This window comes from Aedes albopictus, chromosome 1 (genome assembly GCF_035046485.1).
Source record: "Aedes albopictus strain Foshan chromosome 1, AalbF5, whole genome shotgun sequence".
Classification (NCBI taxonomy): Eukaryota; Metazoa; Arthropoda; class Insecta; order Diptera; family Culicidae; genus Aedes; species Aedes albopictus.
The window spans coordinates 334,867,072-334,890,471 of NC_085136.1; the positions used below are offsets into that span (position 1 = coordinate 334,867,072).

A 23,400-nucleotide genomic window follows, 5' to 3' on the forward strand; every position below is an offset into this window, starting at 1 on the left:
CGCTTAGATCCGGTAGGTACTTACGAACAATTTATGTGATTAATTTGAGGAGCTCTTGCTATGCCTCCGGAGGGCGATCTTCCGGATTTTTTGTTAGCTGGCCAACCCGATGTCTGTCGGCGTGGGCATCAAGAATGATGATCATGGAAGCCATTGCAAATGGAAAATAGCAACTTCTAGAGCAAAAAATGAGTAAAATTTGACGACAAAAAATTGACCTTTTTATGTAAACAAACGATTTTCACCTTATCTCACCAAGCGCCTCTACAATTGGGGGTCATCTGGATTAGCCTATTATTCTTCCAAAAAGAGGCATATCAAATCGGACTAGTGCTGTACCTCCTTAATCATTCCAAGCTCTAAACGTACGTTCACATCGCCGTTGGGCATTTGCGTGAACACAAGTTCACTCAGAAGTGCATTCGGTGTGACAAATGCACCAAAAACTGCATTTTTGACGTTTCACTTTCAGGTACTTTTCCAGTGGTGTGCGTGGATCAGCCGAAAAAGTAGTCAGGTAAAAAGTTGTACTCTGAAAATCTACTGATTTTTCGTGTTATTTCTCATTTTTGTGACTGTAATTCATATTCTAGGCCGTTTTATCGAACGTAGAAACTTGCTAGACATGTCGGAAACCGAGAAAAGTGATTTCATTGAGCAGCACCAGGGCCATCGTCTTTCGGAGGAAAGTTCGGATGACGAAGCGGAAAGTGCCACTGCCAGCAACCAGGAGCCATCGGGGAGTGCGAAACGGAAGGCCGATTCGGACGGTGACGAGCAGCCCGAGCATGAATTGGAACCACAAGCGAAGGTACCAAGGGATAACAACGCCACCGTGGTGGCTTCCCACTATAACAAATTGGAGGAACGAGGTCTGCACGAGAGGTCCAAGTCGAGGATATTCTACATGAGAAATTTCAACAACTGGATCAAGAGCATTCTGATCAATCGGTATCTGAACCGGATAAAGGAGAAAGCGGCCCTGGGGACTCCGCTCCGGGTGATGGACATGTGCTGCGGAAAAGGAGGAGATTTGCTCAAATGGATCAAGGGGAACATCACGCATCTGATCTGCACGGACATTGCGGAAGTGAGCGTCGAGCAGTGCGAGGCCAGATACAAGAACATCACCCAGAAGCCGGACCAGGGTGGCGGAAAGTTGTTCACGGCGGAGTTCTTCGCAGCAGATGCAACCCTCCAGCGCTTGAGGGAAAAGTACCGGGACCCGTCGATTGACCTCCACCTGGTCAGCTGCCAGTTCGCCTTCCACTACTGCTTCGAGTCCCTGAAGCAGGCCGAGTTCATGCTGAAGAACGCCGCCGAATGCCTGAAAGAGGGCGGCTACTTCATCGGAACCATTCCGGATGCGAACGAGATCATGAAGCGGCTGCGAGCGGCCGGTGAGGGAGCCGACAGCTTCGGAAACGACGTCTACCAGATTACGTTCCTGTGCGACACGGAAACGCCGCCGCTCTTCGGAGCCAAGTACAACTTCCAGCTGGACGGCGTGGTGGATTGTCCGGAATTCCTCGTCCACTTCCCCACCCTGGAGAAACTGGCGCTCAAGTTCGGATTGAAGCTGGTGGAGAAGAAACGGTTCGACGAGTTCTACGAGGAATCCGTGTCCACCGGGCGGGGACTTCTGGAGAAGATGCAAGCGCTGGAGACGTTCCCGGGCTTCTCGAGGGACGACCGCGAACGGCAGCAGAACCGGGAAGAGTACCGACACGCACAGCAGTACCTGGACCGGAAGGACGGACGCTACGGCAAAGTGGGAACGCTGTCCAAGTCCGAGTGGGAAGCTAGCAGTGAGTAGACGCTTGGAATTTCTTATTTTTCCTAATTCGAATCTAATGATGATTTCTATTTGCAGCTCTGTACATGTTCTTCGCTTTCCAGAAGATGAAAAAATCCTGGGATAAGGATGGAAAGCCAGTTTACTCATAAAAATGCTTTCGTATTGTAATCTACGAAGAGCTTCTTTTTAGTCTACAAAATATTCTGTCGTATTGTGTTTTTGAAAATTTTGATCATTTTGTGTCTAATGTATTGTATGTATGCATACTAAATGCTGATGTAGAAGTTATTTTTACTAACCTTTCTAAATTGTTATATTTCTTGATGAAAATCTCATTTTGGATAACATTTTACTACTGAGCTCTTCAGTACATAAGTAGGCACGTTGAATTATTTTACAACTATTCTTCAAATTGTAGAGAAGAGTCCAATCAATTATTATTTTGATCTTTTCCTATTCATAAGAAAATAAAAGTGCAGTTTGATTAGTGGTACAGGCTGTGTTAGTGTGAAATAAATGTAAATGATCCGAAAAAAAAAACTCGTCTGAAGCAACCCAAGTGGGTAGTCCTTCCCAGGGCCGGATCAACAAACTATCAAAATCTGGGAATTCCTCCAAGAGATCTCAGGGAATTCCTCCAGGAGTTTCCCAGAATTTCATTCAGGAGTTTCCCGGGAGTTCCTCCAGGAGAACGGTGGGATATCCGAGAATCTTCCAGAAGTTCCTTGAGATCCTTGGAAATTTGTTCAGGTATTTTTCGGAAATTTCCCGATAAGTTCCCCCGGAATTTCTCCAGAAGCTTCTCTGGAATTCCTCCAAGAGTTTTCGAAGAATTCCTCTAGTTTTTCCACGGAAATTCCTCAAAAATGTCTTCGGTAATACCTTCAAGAGATCCTAGAAAATTTCTCCACGGGTTTCTCGATAATGCCCCTTAGAAGTGGTTCCCACTAATACCCATCAGTTTCTTGTAAATGGTCCACTGCACGAATTTATGCTAGCCTGCTTACTCTCACTGAAAATTTGACGTTTGAACGGTGTCGGCACCGATCCCTGCAGGAGTTTATCTGGAAATCCTCCAGGAATTTTTTCTGATGAATTACTTCAGGAGTTTTTGAAGATTCTTCCAGAAGTTCCCTAGGAATTCCTCCAGTATTTCCTCAGACGTTTCCTAGAAATTCTTGAAGGAGTTTTGCTGGACTTCCTGCAGGAGTTTGCTGGAAATTTCTCCAGGAATTCTTTCTGATGTCGTTTTCGTTTTTGCGGTGGAGCTACACCGGTGTAGCACTTTTGCACCAAAAATGTTCGTTTTTGATTTTCGTGTTACACCGGTGCAGCACTTTTTCTGCACCGCGCATGATAGTGTAGCACTCAAAAAATCGGGAGTGTAGCTGGTGCACACCGTGTCCACCAATCAGCGTTTGCAAAGTTGTCAATATTTTGGTGTTTATACACGCACAACATTGCAACTGCACCGAAAATGTTCGTTTATTCTGCAAAAAGTGTAGCACGAAACGGTGTAGCACCGCCGCAAAAACGAAAACGACATGAGATTCATTCGGGAATTCCTTAAGGAATACCCGAACTCGGGTATTCCTCCAGGAATTAAGTAAAATGCAATTGGTTACTCAAATTGATGGACCCCCCGTTAGTTAGAGCCACAACAATTTTTGCAGACCCCTCGATTTTGGTCAAAATGGTGGCTCATTTTAACCGTTATAACTCGAAAACTTGTCCAAAACCTTGGGTAGCAGCTGTTTTGTTAGTGGGGACTCCTATTCGATTTGTTCAAGTTTTCACATCTTCCGGGAAATCTTCCAGAGTTGGAATGGAGTGCAGTAAAGACAGCCCCAGTGACCAACCCCATGAAACGGCTGTCATCCACATACAACTGCATTGAAGCCAAAAATATGGTGCTGGACGGAGTGCTGATTTGAATCGGCGGTTGCATAAGGCTGAAAACACAGTGATTTTTTTTCTGTAGAAGCTGGTGCGACATTCAAATTTAATTGACTTTAGTGTTGTTTTAAATGTGTTAAATTTATTTTCATACTTGTGCGTCTTGCTAATTTAACAAAGAACACTAAACCCATTGAACAATATGTGAAAATGATCGTTTTTCGCTCACGAATTTATCTTCACACGACAAAGTTCGCTTCCGCACGTAGCAGATTGGTCAGCAGACTGAAATTTCGTAAACAAACCTGTGGCGCCCCACCAAAGGTGGCGGCTTCAAGAACTAACGCTTTCTTCAGGGGGTTGCCAGCGACAAGTGATTGATTTCTGAAAACCAATTTTGGTGCTTAGTTTGCAGCCGTGTATTAGCTTATGGTTTATACACAGACAAACAGACGTAACCAGGGGGTGGGAAACTCGGCACACTTGATTTTGTGCCAAACGTGCCGGTGATGTGCCGAAGTGTGCCGGCGTGCTGGCAGTTATGCTGTCAGTTGATTCAGTACATTTTATCTATCTGGCAACCTTTTTCTTGTTTTGATTTCGCTTTGATGTGTTCCTGATTCTTCGTAATCATAACCAAAAAAATCGCTGATTCGGCAGCGGTATGTGAAGTTTATTTTGAGCAAAACATTGCAGAACTGAAAAATTTGCAGTCGTTGCAGGATTCGATGGCCAAATCTATCCTAGAACGCACTAGAGCCTTGACTAGAACGCCAAACTTTATAGATCCTCATTACTTGTCTTCGCTCTAATCATGCGTTCCGTCCAAAATTCTTCGCAAAACTCCATCGCAGATCTGTAATTTTAAAGCATTTGTCGTGGGAATTGCAACTTTGTTTTTCAGGTTACAAAACATTCGATGTCTTCGGAATGCCTTTGAAACGGTCTGAACCCTCGTCATGCTTGAATTTCAGTATGAAATTAGAGAATATGAGAGTTAGACCTGGAATCCTGCCTGGAATTAGATTGCAATTGCAACAGCCGGAACAGTCGCATTTTTTAATCAGTGTTGATACAAGTTGTCTTCGTTATTTTTTTTCTTCTCCAAAAAACACAAAAAAGTGTTGCCAGTTTGATGACAGCCAGCTCCATTAATGTGCCGGTGAGTGTGCCGAAAGTGTGCCGGGCACTTTGTGCCGAGTTTCCCACCCCCTGGATTCGTGCAACTTTTCCACCAGATGGTGGTAGTGTGAACTGGGCGATGGATATCCATGATAATCGTTCAAGGTGTTACGTCTGTTTGTCTGTGGTTTATATTTGACTAGCTTCCCTTTTATTCAGCGTTGGCTGCTTCTATGTATTCGATGGTTACACAACAGAAAGCAAATGACTGAAGCTTATAGCGCTGAAAATGTTAGTTGAAAAGGCATTCCGGAAACGGTACCGAATGTTTAACCTGATTCAGCTGCAAATCCTTTGGAAGATATAGTAAACATGTTGAAAAGATACACTTGATGTTGTTGTTTCCTTGACCTGAAAAAAGGGTACTACCTACAGGCTTACGTATGTTCAATAAAAATTACAATTACAATTACAATAGGCTCCTAAAGGCCTATCTCAATTTCTGCATAATTCGATCAAGCATTGATTAAAACGACATGTTTACTCATTTTTTAAGTATTCCTATTAGGTAAAGCCCATAAAATATATTTTCAAAAATTTTAATAATTTTTGCAACACTCCTTGTTTAGCACTAAATTTTGGGTAAATTTTGTTTACCGTGTATGTCAAACAGGAACATTTATTGTCAAAAGTGAGGCAATGTGGTGTCTTTTGCAACCCGCCGTTTCACTTTCGTTACGTCAAGGTTGACCTCGAATGTCAAACAAGACCTGCTCATCATTATTTTATTTTCAAGTTTATTAACTATTCTGTTATTGTTTAAGTTCGGAAAAATTACCATTGAGATCAGAAAAGCATGCTCTTTCGTGTTATGCAGCAAAACCGGGGAAATATTTTTCATTTTAGGACCCTATTAATTACTTTTTTCCCGGATGACGCGAATCCCGGGACGGGTATTTAAGGTCGGTCGGTTGTTCATTGGTGAGACCGCAGGGGGTGGGAAACTCGGCACAAAGTGCCCGGCACACTTTCGGCACACTCACCGGCACATTAATGGAGCTGGCTGTCATCAAACTGGCAACACTTTTTTGTGTTTTTTGGAGAAGAAAAAAAATAACGAAGACAACTTGTATCAACACTGATTAAAAAATGCGACTGTTCCGGCTGTTGCAATTGCAATCTAATTCCAGGCAGGATTCCAGGTCTAACTCTCATATTCTCTAATTTCATACTGAAATTCAAGCATGACGAGGGTTCAGACCGTTTCAAAGGCATTCCGAAGACATCGAATGTTTTGTAACCTGAAAAACAAAGTTGCAATTCCCACGACAAATGCTTTAAAATTACAGATCTGCGATGGAGTTTTGCGAAGAATTTTGGACGGAACGCATGATTAGAGCGAAGACAAGTAATGAGGATCTATAAAGTTTGGCGTTCTAGTCAAGGCTCTAGTGCGTTCTAGGATAGATTTGGCCATCGAATCCTGCAACGACTGCAAATTTTTCAGTTCTGCAATGTTTTGCTCAAAATAAACTTCACATACCGCTGCCGAATCAGCGATTTTTTTGGTTATGATTACGAAGAATCAGGAACACATCTGTTGGCGTTGGCACCGGGGCGCAATCTTTCAATTGGCAGCACGATCGGGGTGTGGTGTTCCTCTTGCGGTGGGACTAGACCAAATACTTACTGAATCCAGCAGCACTTTTGTCCACAGCTATCGCGATGATGAATCGACGATGATCAGGATGACGAAACCCACAATCGTTTCACGGTACCGTTGCGAAGGGATACGGTATTACATTCCGTGCGTGCCAACCAACAGACTAGACGGAACGCGTTACTTTCGAACACCGATACTACTCACTCAGGGTAGGAGGTTCAAGAAGGAAAATAGTTAAAATCGAACGTCCAAATCGTGTGTGATAGGATTTAGGCCTTTCTAGACTCATGCCAACGTTACTCGCATTCGGAACCTTGGCGTACCAGAGTGAGAAATAAATGCCTTCACACTTGAATCTAAATCGAACTGGCCTTTTCTAGACTCATGCCAACGTTCTCGCATTCGGAACCCTAGCTTACCAGAGTGAGAAAAAGTTCGATAGATTCAATGATTTGGGACTCGTCTAAAATCGTGTGTAGAGCACTTAGGCCTTTCTAGACTCATGCCAACGTTACTCGCATTCGGAACCTTGGCGTACCAGAGTGAGAAATAAGTGCCTCTACACTTGGATCAAAATCAAACTGGCCTTTTCTAGACTCATGCCAACGTTTCTCGCATTCGGAACCTTGGCTTACCAGAGTGAGAAAAAGTTTGACCGATCCAATGACTTAGACTTCCACGATTCTAAATATCAACACTTTAGAAGGATTGAATTATCCAATCAAGTGATCAGAATAATTTAAGCTTCGCAAGTGCAAGTTCAGGATCAAAGGAATTTGAGTAGCAAAATACTTATCCGGGAGGTATCCAGTGTGGAGTCCAAAAACAAAAACTGACTGTCGTCTTTATTGATCTTCCTCTTTTATAGCCGCAGGGCCTACCAAAAATTACACATGATCTTTCCTGAAAGGATGATGAAATAGCGGCTCTCGTTACGATCTACTCATTTACACTTTCAGTACGTGTTTTAACATGAATATATGAGCGGCCAGATTTCTAGAATGATCTTTCGCGGATACATGGTTTTTCGTGTTTTCACAGGAGAAATATTTTCTTCTCCGAAGAGAGAATTTTCCTGAATTTGAGCAATCTCTCTAGCTACATGATTTGATTGTATTTGTACAGAATTAGATCTACCATTCATATTTTGCACGATCCCGATGCTCAGCTGGCCTAATTTTCAAGATCAAGTTCAATGATTAATTTTGATTACATTTAGAATGCTACCGATCTGCTAGGCTATTGGTATGGTTTCCATCGGGTGTCGCTTCAGATTTGTTTATTTTATCATGCTGCTCAAAGTCAACCGAGTCCCTCAGCCGCATAGCTTTTGCTTCGTTATGCTGATAAACATTGCCGCTCTGCTCTACGTTTATAATCGCGGGCCCTATTATATTGTGGTAGGTCATGATTGTTCGAATTTGATTGGGGTTTTATGATGCGGCTCGCTTGGTTAATTGTAGGAAATGGTTGGAAAGGAATTCGTTCCGAATTGTGTGGATTCAAATGTACTTCACGCTTCGCGTTCGTAACATTCCGGCCCTCGTAAATCTACCGGGGAGATTTACCTAGTATCTTTCGATAAGCGAAGTGATCTTCCAAACATTTCCTTTACAATGTTGATTATGATAAAGTATAGTAATTATTTTTCTTATTACTATTATTGATCTTATTATCTTGAACAACTATATCTTATTAATTGTTGGATACATACTGGCTCTGTATGGCTCTTCTACATTTTCATTTAGTTTAGTGTCGCTTTTCTCTTTGACTGATTCCAGGTCTTTTGTTCTATCGTTTTCCTTGGTGAATTTTTTGGTTTCTTCCATAAATTTCTTGTGAGATAGAAGACTAGTGAGTGAATCCCAGCATGATGCAATTAACTTCCAACTAAATCCATATATGTCATATAAAATTCTTCCATGAATAAGTGTATCGACGAAGAATTTAATAATACGCACTATTAGGTATAAACCAATAGCAGTAGATGTTAGATTGCCCAGCCAAGTAGTCCAAGATATTAACTTCTTCCAATATTTGCTGAATACATTATCCAATACCTTTTCGGAAACCATAGCTTCAAATTGAAATCCTTGTCTGTTTGGATGCTGTCCAGCCATTATTTTGTACACAACTGCGGAGGCCGCACGTTTTTCCCCTTGCTCATATATCATGTTTCTCATTCTAACCAAATTATCAGAATCATATACTCCACTTTCCATCAAGTTTGGTAGCGGTGTATAGTTCCAGCTTGTGACAATGTTAGTTGATAATTTGTTTGGGCTTGTGCTTTCTCTCAATCTCCCATCAGTTGTGTACCACCGAGACCCAAATTTAAACTTAGCAGGCAACAGGGGAGTACAATCTATTTCTGTGCCTCTTGTTTGTAATACACGTGTTACTGGGGCTAAATACATGGTTATATTATTATAGTTCACTGGTAACTCTTGATAACATCTTTCTGAAGCTTTGGGAGTAACATACACTGGCTTACATTCCAAAACATGAAGAACTTCTCCTGCCACGACTGCCGTATAGCCGTTTCCTTTCATAATACTTGAAACGAATTCGTTCGGATTCAATCGTGCGAGGGTTAGTTTGGTTTCCATTATAGTTCGGTCCAACTTACACATTTCAGTCATTACCATGTTGTAAATATCATTCAAATTTTGTCCAATGTAGTGTTCCACTATAGTTATTTTCGAGTTGAAATATGTGAATAGGTCTAAATTTTTTCCTGACTCTACCTTTTTAGAGAACGGTGACTTAAAATCACTGTTTTCAATAATGAGAATACGAGGATGATCAGTTGTAAATCCTGAGTACCCACAAATCCTCGTTAACTTCCGGGTTTTTATTGAAAATATTTGTGACTCGGAAATTGTGCTATATATTACTGCTGTAGAAAGATGAACTGCTGGTTCTGAATTCATTGTTTTGTTAACCAACCCTTCATAAATAACTTCGAATTCAGTATCCTCACATGACTTATTCAAATTCAAGTCCCATGTTAAATATCCTTCTTCAGAGTCCAAACAACGTCCGAGTGAATAGGGACAATACAGACCATTCCTCAATGAAATTTGATCATTTTCTATGTCTACATGAGCTATGTAGTCAAACAAAGAAATTTCGTATTCATAAAATACCAATGCATTTGTCCATGTATAAAAGGGTGTACTATAAGTCCCACCGTAACACTTACTTCCTGATAAACTTCCTAAAATAATTGTCTCTCCATGAGTTGTGGTATTTAATTTCAGTTCATGTATCAATCTGTCATGTGTAAGTGCAACGGTCCCCAATGCGTGCACCTTTCTGCATTCTTCTGAGTTAAATTCTTTCACTATATAAGAGTATCCATATTGATATTCCGATACATGTGAGAATGCTCCACAATGTTTAATAGATCTTTTAATTATAACTTTACATTGAAATACCCTTGTTGTTGTTCTGACATTTCGTTGTAATACTTGAATTGATACTTGAGATGAAGATAAATTATTCATTTGTGGAACGCATGGTTCCACATCAAGAAGCGAATAGCTTGTCATATTCACCTCGGGATTGGCACAATCATAAGCAATTAAGCCTTTAGAATCAAATCCAGCTATTAATGCAATAAAAGACAATATTACAACCAATGATAACCAAGCTCTTTGCTTGATTTCTGATTTGGTATGCAACTTTTCTTTTGTTTCATGTTTGTTGTCCATATCGCTTTTAGCTCTTTTTGCCAAGTGCTTCATATTCTGATTTCCTTTACGTTTTCCCAGAATTGCATTGTTCTTTTTCATAGTGCTTTGATTTTCTTCTTTGTTTTCTTCACATGAAATTAATAAAACACTATTGTTTTTCTCTGTTTCTTTTGTTCTTAAATTGGAGTTGATTGATTTTTCATTAATCGGTTCTATGTTCATCCCATTCACGTCCACTACAGCGATTTTTGTAGTTGGACGAGAATAAACTCCCTTTTTCGTTTGTATCAATGCTGATCTAACCTGGCCATCGTCAGCAGTATTAACTTGAATAACCAAGATCCAGGTGGCATTTTTTCATCGACAATCAACACAAGGTCGTCGATTTTTATAGGATCGACTTTATTATTCCACTTGTTTCTATTAATTAATGTAGGAATATATTCCTTTTTGAAACGGTTCCAAAAATATTTCCCATATTCCATTACACTTGAGCATTGCTTCTGATTAAAACTCCAATCAAGCGTATCGTAAGGAGGGACATACTCTCCTGCTCTTCCTATTAAGATATGAAATGGTGTCAAAACTTCATCTTCAATATTATCGACTGGTATGTGGGTTAGGGGACGCGAATTTAAGATAAATTCAGCTTGAATCAATGCAGCTCTTAATTCCTCCACTTTTGGTATCTTACCATTGTTAGCTTGCAGCATAACATTGAGGGATTGCTTAATAATTCTGATTAACCTTTCCCATGCACCTCCAAAATGTGGGGCAGCTGGAGGATTGAATGTCCATTTTAAATCTAATAGGGTCCTAAAATGAAAAATATTTCCCCGGTTTTGCTGCATAACACGAAAGAGCATGCTTTTCTGATCTCAATGGTAATTTTTCCGAACTTAAACAATAACAGAATAGTTAATAAACTTGAAAATAAAATAATGATGAGCAGGTCTTGTTTGACATTCGAGGTCAACCTTGACGTAACGAAAGTGAAACGGCGGGTTGCAAAAGACACCACATTGCCTCACTTTTGACAATAAATGTTCCTGTTTGACATACACGGTAAACAAAATTTACCCAAAATTTAGTGCTAAACAAGGAGTGTTGCAAAAATTATTAAAATTTTTGAAAATATATTTTATGGGCTTTACCTAATAGGAATACTTAAAAAATGAGTAAACATGTCGTTTTAATCAATGCTTGATCGAATTATGCAGAAATTGAGATAGGCCTTTAGGAGCCTATTTTGCAGCCTCCCCATTATCCATTTTTTCATTGATTTCGTCAATTAACGTTTTAATAATTCTAGCTGCTCCAACAAAGTTTGTTCCGTTGTCACTAAAAAGGTGTTTAATCTTGCCTCTGCGATTTTGAAAATTACGAAGACAAACAAAAAATGAATCAGTATCAAGCTTCTCTGCAAGTTCAATATGGACTGCTCTGCTAGACATGCATGTAAATATTACACCCCATCTTTTTTTTTCAACTGATCTTCGAATCATTACTTCCAGTGGACCAAAATAATCCACTCCTGTGTTTGTAAAAGGATAAATGAATGGTTGAGTCCTGAAGTCCGGTAAGGTGGACATCATGGGAGGAGATGGTTTTGCTTTATTTAGTATGCATTTCTGACAATACTTCTTAACTTTTTTCAATAATGATCTACACTTGAGGATCCAATATTTTTGTTGGATGGCAGCAATAACTGCATTGTCGTTATAGTGGAAATATTTTTCGTGATACGTTTTGACTACCCAAAAAGATATATAATGTTCGTATGGGAGTATGATTGGAGTTCTAGCGTTTCTAGACAGACATACTGCCTTTTCTAAACGGCCCTTAGCTCTAAGAACTCCATTTTGATCCAAAAATGGATTGAGCTCACGAAGTCTACTTGATTTATCTATTCCATTACCATTTGTAAGAGACACGACTTCATCGTTAAAACATTCCCACTGAGCCTTTTTAAATAAAATATTTTCTGCTTCAACCATATCCTCATAGCAGAGTTTATGCAATGGTTTTCCTTTATTGACAATCCATTTGACGAATTGTTTGAATATGTTAACATGTCTTTTCAATTTCCAAAAGTCAGAAAAATGATCGTCTTTGATGAAAGAATATTTCTCTAACTTATTGTGCAAAGAAACATAATTTCTGATTTCTTCAACTGTTTGTCCAATTTTATTTCTGGATGGCCAATTTCTTTCATTATCACTCAGAAATGATGGACCAGAAAACCACTTTGGATTTTTCTTAACAATCTTGGTTCCTTCATCAGCAGGATTTTGATTTGAGGGAACATATCGCCATTGATCCATGTATGTTGTTTCTAAAATTTCAGCAACGCGATAAGCTACAAACTGTTTATATTTTCTATGCTCACTATTGATCCACGCTAGTACAGTTTGACTATCTGTCCACATTATGATTCTTGATATATTCAAGCGCAACTCTTTTTTAACTGTGTTCATTAAACGAGTACCAAGTACGGCGCCTTGTAGTTCTAGACGAGGTATTGAAATTTTCTTTAATGGAGCAACTCGAGATTTTGCTGCTATCAACGTAACCATTGCTCCATTATTAGTTTTATTTCTCAAATAAACTACGGCTGCAAATGCATCTTCTGAAGCATCAACGAATGTGTGTAATTCGTAATACTCTGCTGATGGGTGTGTAACACACCTGGGAATTTCAATTTTCGAAACTTGATTCATCATTTGTAGCCACAATTTCCACTGATTAAACGCTCTCTCAGAGATAGGAGTATCCCAGTCAGAAGTTTCTTTATGTAATCTCTGAAGTAAAATTTTTCCATGAATAATAAAATTTGATATGAGCCCTAGTGGATCATAGATGCTCATTACAAACGAAAGCACTTCGCGTTTTGTTGGCATTTGATCTTTTCTTAATATGTTTTCACCCAGTTTATCAAATTTGACTCGATATTGCAAAGAGTCTCTTTTAATATTCCAAAACACTCCGAGTACCTTTTCGGTAATTGAATCTTTATGTTCAAATTGTTTCGTTTCTACTATCTGAACTCTTTCTTTTGGAATGTGATTAATCAATTTATTTTTATTTGAAATAAAATTTCTTATAAAGAATCCACCATACTGATGAATTTTTATTATTTCATTAACCGTTTTAATTGCTTCTTCCATGCTTGAAAAACTGTCTAGATAATCATCCACATAATGTTGGTTGACAATTGCAGTAGATGCAACTGGAAATTGATTTTCAAATAATTTAGCATTATAATTTTTTACTGCTTGGGCACAAGCGGGTGAACAAGTTGAGCCAAATATCATGGATTCCATGACATAAATATTCGGCTGTGCATCTGTGTTACAATTACGCCAGAGATATCGTTGAGCATACTGATCTTCCTTTATAATTTTAATCTGCTGAAACATTTCCATAATATCTCCAGATACTGCAATACTGTGTTCTCTAAACCTCAAGAGAACTCCAAAAAGTCCCATCAAATTATCAGGACCAGTCATTAGTTCGGAATTAAATGATATTCCTTGGACTTCTGCCGCTGCATCGAATACAACTCGTGGCTTTGGCGGAACCTTATTCTTGTTAATGACAATGAAATGAGGCAAATAAAATATTCTGGGATTCTCACTCATCAGCTCTGCAGGTGAAAGCTGTCTAGCGTAACCTTTCTCCAAGAAATCACTAAATTTTTCATTTGCCCAATCTTTTAATTCTGGGTTCTTCATTAGAGACCTTTCTAGTGATTTTAGTCTATTCAGGGCATTGTTATAGCTTGGAGGAAAACTAGATTTATCATTCTTCCACAAAAGACCTAGTTCATAATGTCCATCCTTATAATTGAGAGTTTGATTAAGAATTTTCTCTGTCCTTTCGTCATCTTTTGATTTAGGGAGCTCCTCAATGATTTTAACTCCAAAATTTTCTAACGAACAAAAGTCTTCTAACATTTTGGAGAGATTTTCTGCTTCCTTTTCTTCTTTAATTGACATTGAAAAATAATCATCTTCCCTACAGATCTTACCAAAAATCAGCCAACCGAGTTTGGTTCTTACTGCCATAGGAGAGTTTTCATCAGCGTGTCTTCTGTCAGTTGTCATCAGGAGGTGGGGATGCTCCAGCCCGATTAATATAGTTGGTTTTGCATCATGATATCCGTCGATGTCCAAGTCTGCCAAATACTTGAAACGTTTTTTGATGTGCTTGATCTTCAGTGATTGCTTTGGCAGTTGTAAGTCCGGAATTGTTCTAACACCTTTCATGACGTACTGCTTGCCTTTCCCTTGTATTTGAATGTTAACTCGTTTACTCGGAGTTTCTTTTGATAAATTTTGCGTCCAAGTGAGGCATAATGGATCAGATTTTCCATCAAGCCCCAACTGATCTGCGATGGCTTCGTCGATCAAGCTGAGTGATGATCCCGGATCCAGAAATGCAAATGTATTGATGACTTTGTCCTTGTTGCTCAGTTTTACAGGTATTATTTGAAAGTACACATCCTTTTTATATCCATGATGATTATTCCTCTCCGATTTGTATTGTTGTTGCTTAGGTTGATGTAATAATCGATGATGCTTGCTTTTACATCCATTCAATTTACATTCCGTCTTTTTGGGGCAAAACCTTAAGTAATGCCCTTTTCCAAGACAAGAGAAACAGAGTTGGTTTTGCGATAATATTTCCTTACGTTGATTAACGTTAGCAGTTTTTAATTTGTTGCATTGCTGAGTTTTATGATTTAAATTGCAAATGTTGCACAAATCGTTGGATTTAGTGTGAACATGTATTCTAGATTTTGCAGGATGTGTCGCTGGCATTACATTTCTAGATGTTCCAGATGTGGGTAACAATAATCGAAGTGTCGATGCATGTGGTTTCAACCACTTGCTCAGATCAATCAGTGTGGGTTGAGATTGATTACGCTGCACCACTTCTGTCCAACTAATTTGCAAATTGAATGGTAACTTTTTCGTGATATCTTCAATTAGGCGATGGTCACGTAAAAAGTCTATTTTCTTCAACGATTCCATGTTTGTTACAAGATTGTCCAGAGCGTCCGATAACTCAACCGGGTTTACTCGTATTTGGTGAAGTACTTTCATCAAGTCGCTTAACAGCTGCTTATAAACAGTTTCAGGTCTTCCGAAAGTTTCTTCAAGTCGTTTAATGATTTGCGGGACATTCGCTGCGCTTATCATCAAATTCGCAACGCATTTTGCTGCAGATCCACTCAAAGCTTGTTCCAACCGATTTAAATTTTCCAAATTAGTGAATGCTCCTTCTATTGTAGTATCATCATAAATATTTTTAAATTTTGGCCAATCACGTGGAGCTCCATTGAAGGCTGGAAGTTTAATTAGGCCTTGTCTTTTGAAATATGGTGTTGCATCATTGTTTCTTGCTAACGCATTACTTATCGATTGATTTATATGCTCTGACAGATTTTGTTTTTGTAGCTTGTCGAGCAGGTCATTGCGTTCAATTTCCAATTGTGTGCATTTTACGCATAAAAACCTTTCTTGTTTAGTCGGTTTATGATCCAGCTTTGCACACGTTAAGTGAAACCAGCGGTCACACTCATCGCAACATACCATATCACACACTGTATCATCCTCATTACAAAGACGGCAATGGCCGTTCTTGTTCAATACGAACCTTGTAGACATGTTTGCTGATTCCCAGGTTAGCTTCGGGATTTCCTTGAGTTCACTCAAGCCTCGTTGCATAAAAGTCGCCGTCCAAGACTGTCTGCACAGTGCTGTATCTCGTACCACCAAAACCTTGTGAATGTCAGTTCACTTTCACTAATTTTTCACGACTGTTCAGTTCAATATTGCCTTCCCTAAAAGGGCGCTAGTCACTATGGCACGACTAGACCAATTTGTGAATGTAAATTCACTTATATTCTTCAGGATATCGTTGAGTTCAATGTTGCCTTTCCCGAAGGGAGCTAGTCACTATGGCACGACTAGACCAAATTTCTACTTGTGAATGTCAGTTCACTTCTAATTGCCTTCCCAAAAAGGGCGCTAGTCACTATGGCACGACTAGACCGATTTGTGAGTGTCTGTTCACTTATATTCTTCACGATATCGAGTTCAATGATGCCTTCCCAAAAAAGGGCGCTAGTCACTATGGCACGACTAGACCAACTAGACCTGTTCAGGTCAGTCACATAAAAACAATCGTGATTTATTTTTCTTCTTTTTTGTTCTGGATTGCTGGGTATTCGTATTCCTTTTCACTTGGTTATCGTGAATTGGGACCTTCTTGTTCCTTGCACACTTGTGTCACTTGTACCGCGAGTTTCCTTGCCTGTATAGGCTTATTTGCCACTATCCGTGAATGTCAGTTCACAGTTTGGATCCGATAGAATTGTAACCGTATAATTTGTGACTATGCATAACACTCAGACTGCACTCTTGGCGACAGTAAACCACGTTACAACTCGAAAAAACACTATTCTTGATTATTCGTTTTCAGTGATTATTCAGTTCACTTTAATTTGCCTTCCCGAAAAGGGCGCTAGTCACTATGGCACGACTAGACCAGTTTGTGAATGTCAGTTCACAGTTCGGATCCTATAGAATTGTAACCGTATAACTTGTGACTATGCACAACACTCAGACTGCACTCTTGGCGACAGTAAACCACGTTACAACTCGAAAAAACACTATTCGTTGGCATTGACTTCTACCCACTTTGCAATCAGTTAATTCACTATGCTTAACGTTGACAGTCTTCCACAATTTTTATTGTGGATTCAAATTCACTTTCCGGCACTATTTTTCAGCAAACATAATCCATAAGTACTCTTTTTCTTCAGTACTTGTCACTGTTCACGACAAGGTTCACGACGGTTTGATGATATTCAGTGTTCAATATTCTTCACTGTTTCACACTAGACTCGGTGTCGATTTCCACTTTTCAGCGCGCTCCTGGAGTTCGATTTTCCTTCCTCTCTGGCAGGCCACCAAAATGTTGGTGGCAGTAGCTCTTCCTCTCTGGAGCCACCAAATTGTTGGCGTTGGCACCGGGGCGCAATCTTTCAATTGGCAGCACGATCGGGGTGTGGTGTTCCTCTTGCGGTGGGACTAGACCAAATACTTACTGAATCCAGCAGCACTTTTGTCCACAGCTATCGCGATGATGAATCGACGATGATCAGGATGACGAAACCCACAATCGTTTCACGGTACCGTTGCGAAGGGATACGGTATTACATTCCGTGCGTGCCAACCAACAGACTAGACGGAACGCGTTACTTTCGAACACCGATACTACTCACTCAGGGTAGGAGGTTCAAGAAGGAAAATAGTTAAAATCGAACGTCCAAATCGTGTGTGATAGGATTTAGGCCTTTCTAGACTCATGCCAACGTTACTCGCATTCGGAACCTTGGCGTACCAGAGTGAGAAATAAATGCCTTCACACTTGAATCTAAATCGAACTGGCCTTTTCTAGACTCATGCCAACGTTCTCGCATTCGGAACCCTAGCTTACCAGAGTGAGAAAAAGTTCGATAGATTCAATGATTTGGGACTCGTCTAAAATCGTGTGTAGAGCACTTAGGCCTTTCTAGACTCATGCCAACGTTACTCGCATTCGGAACCTTGGCGTACCAGAGTGAGAAATAAGTGCCTCTACACTTGGATCAAAATCAAACTGGCCTTTTCTAGACTCATGCCAACGTTTCTCGCATTCGGAACCTTGGCTTACCAGAGTGAGAAAAAGTTTGACCGATCCAATGACTTAGACTTCCACGATTCTAAATATCAACACTTTAGAAGGATTGAATTATCCAATCAAGTGATCAGAATAATTTAAGCTTCGCAAGTGCAAGTTCAGGATCAAAGGAATTTGAGTAGCAAAATACTTATCCGGGAGGTATCCAGTGTGGAGTCCAAAAACAAAAACTGACTGTCGTCTTTATTGATCTTCCTCTTTTATAGCCGCAGGGCCTACCAAAAATTACACATGATCTTTCCTGAAAGGATGATGAAATAGCGGCTCTCGTTACGATCTACTCATTTACACTTTCAGTACGTGTTTTAACATGAATATATGAGCGGCCAGATTTCTAGAATGATCTTTCGCGGATACATGGTTTTTCGTGTTTTCACAGGAGAAATATTTTCTTCTCCGAAGAGAGAATTTTCCTGAATTTGAGCAATCTCTCTAGCTACATGATTTGATTGTATTTGTACAGAATTAGATCTACCATTCATATTTTGCACGATCCCGATGCTCAGCTGGCCTAATTTTCAAGATCAAGTTCAATGATTAATTTTGATTACATTTAGAATGCTACCGATCTGCTAGGCTATTGGTATGGTTTCCATCGGGTGTCGCTTCAGATTTGTTTATTTTATCATGCTGCTCAAAGTCAACCGAGTCCCTCAGCCGCATAGCTTTTGCTTCGTTATGCTGATAAACATTGCCGCTCTGCTCTACGTTTATAATCGCGGGCCCTATTATATTGTGGTAGGTCATGATTGTTCGAATTTGATTGGGGTTTTATGATGCGGCTCGCTTGGTTAATTGTAGGAAATGGTTGGAAAGGAATTCGTTCCGAATTGTGTGGATTCAAATGTACTTCACGCTTCGCGTTCGTAACAACATCAAAGCGAAATCAAAACAAGAAAAAGGTTGCCAGATAGATAAAATGTACTGAATCAACTGACAGCATAACTGCCAGCACGCCGGCACACTTCGGCACATCACCGGCACGTTTGGCACAAAATCAAGTGTGCCGAGTTTCCCACCCCCTGTGAGACCGTCTCCGCTGCGTCTTGGGTTTTCCCAAGGGGAATGACATTTCCTTTGCTAACCGCAAATATCCGCATTTATCCGTTGCTAACTGTCGTTAACCGCGTCTAACTCGTGGTCTAACTGCTGCTCGGTTAGCAGCGGTTAGCGATGGTTAGAAACGGATAAATGCGGATTTCCCGGTTAGAAAAGGAAGAGTCAATCTGCCTGGGTTTTCCAACAATTGCGTTTCCCCGTAAGTAATCCTTATCGGGTTAATTCAACGGGGGTAGACGGTACGAATGCATTCTTTCAACTGCTCGAATGTAAAAACGCTTTGCAGCAAATAAGCGTGCAGTTTTCACAGCATTTTCTGCTAAATTTTAACCCAAAACTCTGTTACCTAACTTTAGCGTACAAACTCATCAAATGACGTTCACCCGAACAAAACCACGCGACACCGCGAATGTAAACAGAAACAAGTTGATTTCCAGGGAGCCGGTTTTCGTAAAATTTAGTTAATTTCCGTACAAAAATCCTTTCAAAATGTTAACGAATCGTGTTTTTATGAAGAAAACTAGGAAAGGTAAGTAACAGTTAAGTTACCAGCATATGAAATCCCTAACAAGTCCGTTTTCTCCCAGGCGGAATAATCAAGGTCGTGCGGGAGCACTATCTGCGCGATGACATCGCCTGCGGAATCGCCTCGTGCGGATTGTGCATGCTGACCGAGTCGCGGACCAGTCTGGACCGAGTGCCGGAGTTCAGTAGCAACGCTTTCACCGGACCGCACTACCTGATGCTGGATACGAATGTGATTTTGTATCAGATCGATTTGCTGGAATCGGACGCGATCCGGAACGTGATCGTGCTGAGTACAGTGCTGGATGAGGTCCGACACCGGAGTCCGGCGATTTTCAAGCGGCTGAGGAAAATTGTGGCCGATCCGGGGAGGAAGTTTTTCACGTTCGTGAATGAGCACCACAAGGAGACGTACCTGGGGAAAGGGGTGGGCGAGTCGGCCAACGATCGGAACGACCGGATGATCCGGAGGGCGGCCGTTTGGTATGGGAAGCATATCAGGGAGGAAGATAAGGAGAATAGGGTGCGGGTGGTTGTGCTGACGGATGATGCGGAGAATAGGCGCAAGGCGAAAGAGGATGGGCTGCTGGTGGCATCGGTTGCGGATTACGTGGGATCGCTGAGTGGACATCCGGAGTTGAGGGATAAGGTGTTCAATACGGAGAAGTGGCAGGATGAGTCGAAGATCATATTCTCGGCACATTTGACGACGACACAGATTCACGAGGGGATCAAGAAGGGGGAGCTGCTGCAGGGAGCATTCTTTGCCTCGAGGGACAATTTCCTGGAAGGAAATGTTCGGGTGGAGAGCATCGAGGAACCGGTGCTGATTCAAGGCCGATTGAATCTCAATCGTGCGGTGGATGGAGATGTGGTAGCTATTAAGCTACTTCCGAAGAGTGAATGGAAGTGCCCGAGTGGGGTGGTTCTGGTGGACGAACAGGCGGTGGACAGTGAAGCCGTGGAAACTGCGGATCCGGAGTTTGAGCAGAAGGATGGTGAGGATCGGGTTCCAACCGCAACCGTGGTCGGTATCATCAAGCGGAAGTGGCGTCAGTACTGCGGAATATTGGCCGCTAATCCGATGGCGTCGTCTACCAGGCATCTGTTCATTGCGTCGGACCGGAACATTCCTCGGATTCGGATTGAGACCCGACAATCGGCGCATCTGATTACGCAGAAAATAGTCGTGGCCATCGATTATTGGCCAAGGCATTCCAAATACCCCATTGGCCACTTTGTACGCGCGTTGGGTGGTATCGGAGAGAAGGATACGGAGAATGAGGTAATTCTGTTGGAGCATGATGTTCCCCACGGCAGCTTCTCGGCGGAAATCCAAGCTCAACTGCCCAAGCTGCCTTGGACTGTTGATCCGGAAGAGTACAAAAAGCGTGTGGATCTGAGAGATATTACCATCTGCTCGGTGGATCCTCCGGGTTGTACGGATATCGACGACGCGTTGCACGCCAGAAGGCTGGGCAACGGAAACATCGAAGTCGGAGTTCACATCGCCGATGTGACCCATTTTATCAAACCCGGAACTCCGTTGGACAAGGAAGCTGGCCTCAGAGCAACAACAGTCTACCTAGTGGATAAACGAATCGACATGGTTCCGGATGTTCTCAGTTCTAATCTCTGCTCGCTCCGAGGAGGGGAAGAGCGGTTGGCATTCTCCTGCATCTGGGAACTGGACGACGGGGCTAACATCATCAACACCAAGTTCCACAAATCCGTCATCAAATCGAAAGCGGCGTTGACCTACCAGGAGGCACAGCTTATCATTGACGATCCCACCCAAACGAATCAGACCGCTCAATCCCTCAGACTCCTGAACAAGTTGGCCAAAATCCTGAAAAGGCGTCGTATTGACAACGGGGCCCTCGTCCTGGCCTCCCCGGAAATCCGCTTCAACATCGACAGCGAAACGCACGACCCCATCGACGTAGTCGCCAAGAAGATGCTGGACACCAACTCCATGGTCGAGGAGTTCATGTTGCTGGCCAACGTTTCGGTCGCGGCCAAGATCGAGCGAGAATTCCCCGAGTGCGCTATGCTCCGTCGCCACCCCTGCCCACCGGACGCCAACTTCGATCCCCTCAAAAAGGCCGCCTCCTACCAGGGATTCGAAATCGACACCTCCAGCGGAAAGAAGCTGGCCACCAGTCTGGACCTCGCCGTCAAACCGGACAACCCCTACTTCAACACGCTTCTTCGAATCCTCGCCACTCGCTGCATGATGCAGGCCGTCTACTTCATCAGTGGTACCATCCAACAGCAAGAATACTTCCACTACGGTCTGGCCTCGCCCATCTACACCCACTTCACCTCTCCGATCCGACGTTACGCCGACGTCATCGTCCATCGACTTCTGGCCGCGTGCATTGGAGCCGACGCCACCTACCCGGCCCTTCTGGACAAACAGGCCAGCTCCCAACTATGCAACAACCTGAACTACCGCAACCGGATGGCCCAGTACGCCGGGCGAGCATCCGTGGCCCTCCACACGCACCTTTTCTTCCGCGATCGCTCCGAGGACGAGGAAGGCTACATCCTGTTCGTCAAGAAGAACGCCATCCAGGTGATCATCCCCAAGTACGGCCTCGAGGGAACCATCTACGTCGCGGGTAAGAACAACGAGAAGCTCAAAAAGGACGGCCCGACCTTCGTCTACAACGAGGAAACGCAAACCCAATCCTGTGGCGCGGTGGAGTTCCATGCCTTCGATCCGATCACGGTCCGGCTCAGTTTGGATTCGACCAACGTGCAGCACCAGCGGTTGGTGTTCGAGCTGGTCACGCCGTTCATCGAGGGGTTCAGTGTTCCGCCGCTGGAGGGCGGTGCCTCGAACGGAGCTGCCGCCAAGCGGAAGGGGGATAAGGCGGCTGTGGAAACCGGTGAGAAGGCGACCAAGAAAAGCAAGAAGGGTAAGTTTTGATGGGGTTGAATTCTGATGCACTGAAACTGATTTTCGTATTTTTTACAGAGGAAAGTAAGAAAAAGATGAAATAGGTTCTGGCACGTTAGGATTTACTTTCTTAGGTTTAAAATTACGGAAATAATTGTATGTATTTCATTATCTATTCAATATCTACATGCTTCATGCTTTATTAGTACTCGATGACGTCCATTTAATCTTGTTGAACTCTCGGTAATAGAAACGGACGTGATATAGCACTTTGCTGATCGTTCTGAAGTTCTCACATTTCTAATGGTCGCATTTCCTGTTTAAAAGAGCAGATTGCCCGTTTACTGCACTCTTCCAGTAGCTCTTCGGTTTTCCAGATCCCAACTATCAATCGGTGCAGGCAGGTGGCCAACTTTTCTGGGCATGGGCTTATCTTTTTTTATAAAATCCTTTTATTGCGTTCAGTTAATACTTACATAAAATCTAAAACTATCTACATCTACCATATTTTCTGGAGTTTCTAATAAGTAACAGTAGAATTTTGCTAATTGCTGAATAATGTTTCGTTTTGATCTTCTAGAACGTCTAAAGTTAGGGTACACAAAATCCTCTGGTTCACATACTGCTAGACTAGGCTCTTGAATTACAATCTGTCGCCTTTGGAAACGCCAAACTTGTCTGACCTGCTGACAACGGAACAGTTTGTGCACTATCGTATCTGGTTCTCCAGGACACGTTTCGCAGTTTGGATCGTCAACTACATTACGTAGGAAAAGCAGTTCCCAATGTTTTATTTTCTTGTGCATAATCATGTACCAGACAGAACGCTGATGAGAGGTAAGCCCATTTGAGTGCAAATTTTTGTAAACTGCTCTCCAGTCTCGAACATCTGCAGATACAGTGTATCTTCGCCCGTTGATCAAAAGTTTCGAAAAAGATTGATTCCATATGCTTGTTAGAAGAGCAATAAGATCGGGATTGA

The 23,400-nt window shown here is 41.8% G+C and overlaps 2 protein-coding genes across 2 annotated transcripts; both read left to right on the forward strand.

The window, feature by feature from the left end:
- The first annotated feature begins 441 nt into the window (after window positions 1-441).
- On the forward strand, window positions 442-2,301 carry LOC109432065 (mRNA cap guanine-N7 methyltransferase). The gene is made up of 3 exons (XM_019708365.3): window positions 442-517; window positions 594-1,808; window positions 1,874-2,301. Exons 2-3 carry the CDS (start codon window positions 626-628, stop codon window positions 1,945-1,947), a joined length of 1,257 nt encoding a protein of 418 aa, XP_019563910.3. The 5' UTR covers window positions 442-517; window positions 594-625; the 3' UTR covers window positions 1,948-2,301.
- A 17,061-nt stretch (window positions 2,302-19,362) lies between these two features.
- Window positions 19,363-22,476, forward strand: LOC109432063 (exosome complex exonuclease RRP44). Its single transcript, XM_019708364.3, has 2 exons — window positions 19,363-19,517; window positions 19,576-22,476. Exons 1-2 carry the CDS (start codon window positions 19,478-19,480, stop codon window positions 22,446-22,448), a joined length of 2,913 nt encoding a protein of 970 aa, XP_019563909.3. The 5' UTR covers window positions 19,363-19,477; the 3' UTR covers window positions 22,449-22,476.
- The last annotated feature ends 924 nt before the right edge of the window (window positions 22,477-23,400 follow it).

What these genes read in the sequence shown, in the direction of transcription:
- LOC109432065 (XM_019708365.3), top strand. Translation starts at nt 626, where the DNA reads ATGTCGGAAACCGAGAAAAGTGATTTCATTGAGCAGCACCAGGGCCAT. An exon ending in GTCCGAGTGGGAAGCTAGCA is followed by an intron (nt 1,809 to 1,873) that starts GTGAGTAGACGC and finishes TTCTATTTGCAG; the next exon opens with CTCTGTACATGTTCTTCGCT.
- LOC109432063 (XM_019708364.3), top strand. Translation starts at nt 19,478, where the DNA reads ATGTTAACGAATCGTGTTTTTATGAAGAAAACTAGGAAAG. An exon ending in TATGAAGAAAACTAGGAAAG is followed by an intron (nt 19,518 to 19,575) that starts GTAAGTAACAGT and finishes GTTTTCTCCCAG; the next exon opens with GCGGAATAATCAAGGTCGTG.